At 38.1% G+C, this 7,358-nt stretch overlaps 1 protein-coding gene across 1 annotated transcript; it reads left to right on the forward strand.

The window, feature by feature from the left end:
• The first annotated feature begins 42 nt into the window (after positions 1-42).
• On the forward strand, positions 43-2,552 carry LOC113300253. Its single transcript, XM_026549464.1, has 7 exons — positions 43-380; positions 462-556; positions 649-751; positions 888-1,006; positions 1,145-1,328; positions 1,553-1,696; positions 2,145-2,552. The coding sequence occupies exons 1-7, from the start codon at positions 81-83 to the stop codon at positions 2,433-2,435; spliced, it is 1,236 nt and encodes a 411-aa protein (XP_026405249.1). The 5' UTR covers positions 43-80; the 3' UTR covers positions 2,436-2,552.
• The last annotated feature ends 4,806 nt before the right edge of the window (positions 2,553-7,358 follow it).

The following is a 7,358-nucleotide window of genomic DNA, read 5'->3' on the forward strand; positions in this document are numbered from 1 at the left end:
ATCATTCCGTCAATTCTGATGATAACCAGATAAGGCTTACTGCTTTCCTTGTATTATTTTTTGTTTTCAGGAGAAATCAAATGGCAGCAATTTATTCAATTCCAATACCGCCTCATTTACCAAAACCCCTCCTAAATTCAAAGCAAAACCCTAAACTCTCATTTGCACTATCAACTTCAATCCTGTTTTCTTCTCCAACCATCTCTTCATCATTTACCAGACCTCCTCGAATTCAAGTAGCTGCTGAATCTTCAGCTTCCACTACTACTACTTCTTCTACAGTTGAAGAAGATGAGAAATTAGACGATACTGCCATCAGTATTGATATTCTGAAGCGTTTTATTGATATCAATGTAGGGAAATGGAATGGATTCTTCTATGTAAGTGTCGTTGATTGAATTCTTTGTTTTTGTTTTTGTGTTCTTAGGGTTTTAGTTTAATGTGTGTGTTTTTTGTAATAGCAATTTGATTCTCATGGAAAATTGCTTCAAGAAGTAAACACAAAGCTTTCCTCGAGTTCATACGGCGAAGGTGAATTGATTAGTCTAATCCAAACGTAAGTTCTTATCCAAGATTTTTGAAATTTTCAAGTTAACTTGAATGTCACAATTTAGGGCTTCATTTGGATAATTTTTGAATAATTTGTAGCCTGTACATAAAACAACCTGTATTATATGAGGATGATGAAGAAGAATGGGCAGAGTACAAGATCAAAGAAACCAATATGTTCACTATAGACAAATATCAGCAGGTGAGACTATCGATAAACTCATTTCAAGTTTTGAGCTGTTTCGAAGGGTAATTGGTGTTGAAGGAGAATTGCTTCGAGTTTTCCATTGGCAATCGTCATTGTTATTTATTGAATTGTCGTTTTTGTTAGTCTGCAGATTGGTTTTTTCCCTAAAGACCGAGCGTTTTCTCTACGGTACCAAACAGCTGGAATGCTTGAACATGTATTGAGGCAAGGGGTTCTTGGAGAAAATGATACTGGTGAAGAATCACCTAAGTCAGTATTAATTTATTATTTTACTTTACTTCAAAGTAGCAATTTCACCAACAAAATGCCGGTTCTTCTTATTAACTAGTGTAAGTTTAGCATTACAGTACTGATGGATTCATTTACTCGCTTTGTTCGTGTATGCAGAAACCTAAAGCTTCCTTCTCGTCAGCCTTCCGTTGTTTGTGAGAACTGCCTTTATTCACAAGTGAAAGATTTGCGAGCGAGGGCCTTCCATATAATGGACCCAAAAGGCATTCTTGAAATGCTTCTTGTCTTTGTCGAAGGAAGAGATGGCTCGCCTCTTCCGCCTTCCTTTGCTTCCTCTGAGGTTATTTATTAATTTTCATAAGTATATGATCAATTACTATGGGTGTTTTATGTATGAAAAATTCCAAATGTTGTCAATGACATCTTCTGAGGACCATTATTTATGCAGTTGGTGGGCCTTTGCTTCTCCACTGTAAGGCTTGAATAGGATTACAGAAATGTCCAACCATTCTCTAATCTTCAAAATTTATTAGTGGAATTCTCAAGTTTCCTGTTTGTTTGCAGGATACCGCAAGTAGGATCACATCATTCCTAGGCAGGTGGGAAGGTCATTCTATTACTAATCGGAGTGGAGTGTATGATGCTACAATTGCTGAAGCAGACACTGTGGCTTTACTTGAATTTGATGACAAGGGTCAGCTAATTCAGGTTTTTAATTCTCCAGTCACCAAACTTTTGATCATTTAAGCTTATGTTGGTGTTCTTTCTCGTAAAAATGCAATTAGTATGTGACCAGCTATTCAGTTTTAAATTGCTAGCTAGATCAGATAAATCACTTCAAGAATCAACCGAGGTATAATACGACACAAAACCATAATAGTTAGCAGAATGGCATAATACGACGCAAACGTTAAGCAATAATTAAATGGCATAATAATATTTTTCGACATAGGTTATACTTCGACCACAATGGTAGATTTTTTACTGGTTTGGAGGATTTGGGCAAGAAAGGTCATCTGAACTAAACCACACATAACAATGGTTCCACGTCATACACGTAATGAGTCTCATTATGCTAGATTTTTGTGGTGCCTATTGGCATTTGTGCTGTAACTTCAATGGAGTTAAGTTCTGAGAGCATATTGTACTTTAACAGGATATAACATCAACATCCGATGGCGGAGATGTCACTACAAATGTCCACTGGACAGGAACTGTATCAGATAACCTAATAACTTTTGATGGAGGCTTCCAAATGACTCTTTTACCTGGAGGAATGTACATGGCGTGCCCTTGTAATATAGCAAACAGCATAGCAGAATTGAAGTCTTTCCATTTGGAGTTCTGTTGGTTAGAATCCCCCAACAAGAGACACAGACTTATACGTACGTATGATGTTGAGGGTTTGGCAGTGTCATCAACATACATTTACGAAACCAAAATTTGAGGGTGCTGTATGTGATGTATATTCTTGTTTTTGCATGTCGGAACACATTAAATGTGGTAAAACACATCAATTATTCATAATTTAATTCATTCGAGAGATTCACATCTTTCCTTTTTATGCTTCTTACTCTGCAATTCACCGTTTGTCCCCTTCCTCTCTATGAATGCCTGGATTTGTGGTTGTTGACAAAATTGTGTTCCTTCATAATTAAGATGGAGAATCTGTAGCAGAGAATTGTTAAATTCTTCAAAGCAGAGTGAATATGCTGAAAGCTGATAAGCCGCGTCTTCCTAAGCACAAATTTGGCAGATCTGAAAAAATATTTTCTTAAGAGGTATTTGGAAAAATTATTCATATTTCAAGAACAAGCTAATCAAGGCTGTCTATAGATAAAAGGGGAACGAATTGATGCGAAAAACAAAGCAAACAACCATGTGTATACAACAAGAAACGAGCAAATCCACGAAAGTGATAAAGACCATCGGAGCGACAAATGGAAGCAGGCGTCTACAATGTAATATGATAACAAAATTAAGTATGGATGTCACAGACAGGGGCGGCCCTGAACTTTTGCTGCCCCAAAACATATCCGAGAAATGATGCCCCTTACATACAACAAACTATATTCAGGAGCATAAGGTGGTGTATAAGCTATGTTAGCATCGTTTTCTGCCATATTTAAGCCTGTAAATACATATATTAAGTTGCCAAATGTTTCCACTAGCTTGTCAAGTACCTCATCTATTACTTCACATTCATTCTCGTTACGGACAGAATCGTTCTTATTGCTACCCTCATTTTTATCTCTATTTTCACCGTTAAAACTTACATTCTCTTTATTCTCATTACGAACATAATCATTTTTACCGCACCCATTTATATCATTCTCATCATTCGTATTTCCATTCATATCATTACCATCTTTCTCAAGGGCCTCATTCATAGCATTATCAGTTGTGCAAACATTTCCATTGCCCTCATTCTCAACTATTGGTTGATTCCTAATCAAAAACTTATCAAGGGAACCTGCAAGAGATTTAGTGTATTCCAATCTTTTTTTTTTTTTGTAATTCTAAAATCAACAAATTTGTTGGATCATGTAACCATGATACATAATTACATATTAATACAAATGCGTCACAATCAGATAAATCATCTAGGAACGTTGGAGTTCATGAATTCAATTGAATCTGGGGTTTAGAATTTTTTTTCCTAAAAATACAATTTAAGAATACTGATGGTAATCAAAACTTCAAAGACTAGATAGGATATATAAATCATAGATTATAAACTCTGTATATTCATAAAATTAATTTTACTTACTGTAATTAAAGATGATACTCGTCTGGTATGCTATTGATTTGTGAAAGAAAGGGGGAAAAGAGTGTTCACTGTTGAGAGAGAAAAAAAGTTCGAGAGAAGTGAGAATGTCTCTGTTGTCCTTCATTAACTAGTTCATATTTACTATTAAACCACTGCAATAAATCTAATTTATATTATGCCCTTCTTTTAAGTCCTTATATTTCTATTTAGTCACGATTTAATCTTTCATACTTTTTCTTTGATATAATGCATTTCCTAAGAAATTCTCCTTTTTGTTGTCCCCTGGCCATGCTGCCCCAAAGTCGAACTTTGCTGATTTTGCCTCAAGGCCGGCCCTGGTCACAGATTTTCATGTAGGACTTACAGGGCAGATCCACAAGCGTGATTATGAAGGAAGGAAGAACTCAACTGTCGATAAGATGTCGCCCTTACATGAATGGCAAAAACAGAAGATCATGTTCGAAGCGGACGATATACCACAAAGAAGCTGGGGGCGAACATATCCATTGGTAATAACCATACTTGCGCGAAGGGTGGAGAAGGATAAAGATGTGAAAGACTCAGAAGAATGGACGGTTGAAGGAACTTTGATAGATACCAGGAGCTCAGCCGACATCTTGTTTTATCGCACATTCAAGGACATGGGATATAACGATGCGGATTTAATGCCGTCTACATACAACATCCATGGTTTCAACAAAGCAATAACAAAGCCAAAAGGGAAGGTAATTATAAATATGCCACTAGGAGAAATAAAAATGCAGGTAATATTGTGTGTAGTGGATGTAGAATCACCGTACAACATGCTCTTGGGAAGACCGTGGTTACATGGTTTAAAAGGCGTGGCATCAACCTTAATCAATGCATACGTTTCCCAATACCGAGCGGAATAGGAGAAATTGGAGGAGACACAGAAATAGCAAGAGCCTGTAACCAATTAGATGTTAAGAACTATGAAAGAAGAGCGAAAAAGCGAAAAGATAGATGGAGAAAGGCAAAGCAGTTAAAGAAAGAAGAAGAACTCAGGGTATACATGGTGCGAGCGAAAGAAGGTCGAGGAATGCCAAGCGAAATCCTAGAGGAAGAAGGTGCACCAGCGAAGGGATCAAAGAGCCATCCCCACTAGGTGAACCAAAGGCGAACTTTATTGCAGCTGAGCCAACTAAAGAAGTCAACATAGGAACTGAAGAGGATCCCAAGATGATAAGGATATGAACCGGAATGGGGCCGAAGAGGAAGAAAAAAAAATTACACTTCTGAAAAAATATAGAGATGTCTTCGCATGGGACATGGATGAAATGCCAAGTATAGATTCTGATGTAGCATGTCACAAGTTAGATATCAGGAAGGAATAACTTCAGAATTCGAAACATCAGGAAGATCATTACCAGCTTCATCATCCTTGGGCTGATCTTCGGGAAGAAGGATTTCTTCATCACAACTATCATAATCATAATCACTATCAGGTTCAGGGATGGCCTCATTATCAGAGATATCAAGAGGCCGCACTTCTTCTAGAGGAAGCAAGTTGGCAATGCATATTTCATCTGCGAAAGCTTTAGCCTTGAGATGAGCTTCGGGTGCGACATCTTTTTGAGCGTTCTTGACGTAAATCTTCATCAAATGCTCAAGGTATATGCATCTTCTTTCTGCCCTATTACGCGAGGCCGAAAGTGTGGATGAGAGGTTCCTAAGATCCTTGTGAGCTTTAGCCAAATCAGACCTTAACTTTTGAATAATAAATTGGTTGGATTTCTCAGAAACTGCAAACACAAAGAATACCAAAACCAGCTCAGAGATAACGAAATTGCACGAAACCTACAGTATTCAAGGGTAACTAAAAGATTAAGTGATACAGTCAGCTTGATGTGACTGCCTTCCATCTGAGAAAGGAAATATTGAGACAAGGCGAGACCAGTATTTTTCATACTCTCCAAATGTTTATCAAAGTCATCATTTATCATTCCTTCAAGACGGGAGCAAAGTTTCTTCTCATCTGTCATGCGAGCTTCCCAATCGAGTGTGTTGTTCGCGAAGCTTATTCATTTATACGGTCATCTCTGTCTTGCTATTGACAATCCTCTCATTTTCCAAGGACACTTTCTTTATATCTCTGTCATATTGGTTCCTTAGAGCACGAAGAGAATCCTCTTGCTCAGTACGGGTTCGACGAAGAGCAAAGTATTGCTGAGTAAAATTCGCCTTCTCACTCAAGAAGGTTTGTTTTTCTTCTATAAGGGTGCGATTTTCCTATGATAGAGTTTGATTCCTTAAGTCAGCACTATACAACAACCCAGAAAGATTGGATACTTGGGAAATTTAGGAAGTCATTCTGGGTACTAAGGCCATGGTTCTAATTTTTCAAATTATCAATTTGATCAATCAAATACGAGTGACTATTAATCAATTGATTTAACTGATGCTGCAATTCTCTATTCTTCGCACAAGCATCCTCAGCAGAGTACTGATACTCAAATCTTTCCATGACTCTCCTTTGGTTTAAATCTTTATATTCGCGTAAGAAAATGCAAAGAAGGGAAAATACATGCGAAGAGATACATACAGTAAAACTCAAAGGAGGAGCGAAAGGTGGTAAAATCACAAAGCAATTGAGAAATAGAAGGGCATACCTTTGAGCTCTTGATTCTTGCTGCGAAGTTTCTCAGCTAGGATATTCCCGGCATGTACATCACTCCAGGCAGTCAAAAGCAACATTAACTGTTGGGTCCAGCTGAGCGAAAATCTCGCCCCTAGTTAATTTATCTGGAGGAGAATAGCTCAATAGCTTGATGAGAGACTCACACAGGTGAAGTTGAGAGGGATTGTTGGAAGCTGAACGCGCGAGCTGGACAATATCAAGGAGAGTTTTTGTACCTGAACTAGCAACATCGTAGGCACATGCCTCGAAAGTGGTAATTTTCGCCTGAGATGATGCAGCTGTGCGAAGAGGAGAAGTAGTTAATATTGTACTCATGGAAGGAATAACTGTGGCAATTCTCGAAGGAGAGGAGATTGAATATTCCATAAATGTGGGAATAGTCGAAGAGGTAGAAATGGGCATATATTGCAAGGATGCAATGACTTCCTCAGTAGAAAAGGTGATGGCCTGAGTGGCTGCACCCAATTCCTGGAAAATGGGAAGTCATTCTTGAAAAGGAAGAGAGATTTTGAGAAGCTAAAAGGATAAGGTCCTTACAAGGGTTCTGAACGAAATCATCCGAAGGAGTAGAGGAAAACGAACATGTGAAAGTCTTCGCTTGAGAATAAGTAATAGATGGTGAAGATGTAGTAGTATTCGCTTGGTCCGCGCTAGGCGGCCGTATTCACCTGATTAATAGGGGCAGTTCCCCCAGAAGACACTTGTCGTGCGGAACTGGTCTTTTTCTTGAAACTAGGTAGGGCCATATGAGTATTAGTTGAAGGAGGTTTCTTGCTTCTTTTAGACTTCTTTTCGCTCTCTCTCGCGTCATCCTGTGAATAACAATGCAGATAAGAAATAGAGGCAACAATATTGTTTGAAAGGAACAAGGTGTTTCTTACTACCTTGTTATGCGAATGCTTCCTCTTGAGAGATTTGTCATCTTTAGACCTTGAAGAAGA

Source organism: Papaver somniferum, chromosome 7 (genome assembly GCF_003573695.1).
Source record: "Papaver somniferum cultivar HN1 chromosome 7, ASM357369v1, whole genome shotgun sequence".
NCBI classification, from domain to species: domain Eukaryota; kingdom Viridiplantae; phylum Streptophyta; class Magnoliopsida; order Ranunculales; family Papaveraceae; genus Papaver; species Papaver somniferum.

Bases quoted from the DNA above. Each gene is read 5' to 3' on its own strand.
- LOC113300253 (XM_026549464.1), top strand. From the start codon at position 81: ATGGCAGCAATTTATTCAATTCCAATACCGCCTCATTTACCAAAACCC. The intron at 381-461 runs GTAAGTGTCGTT...TTTTTGTAATAG, and splicing joins AATGGAATGGATTCTTCTAT to CAATTTGATTCTCATGGAAA. The intron at 1,329-1,552 runs GTTATTTATTAA...GTTTGTTTGCAG, and splicing joins CTTCCTTTGCTTCCTCTGAG to GATACCGCAAGTAGGATCAC.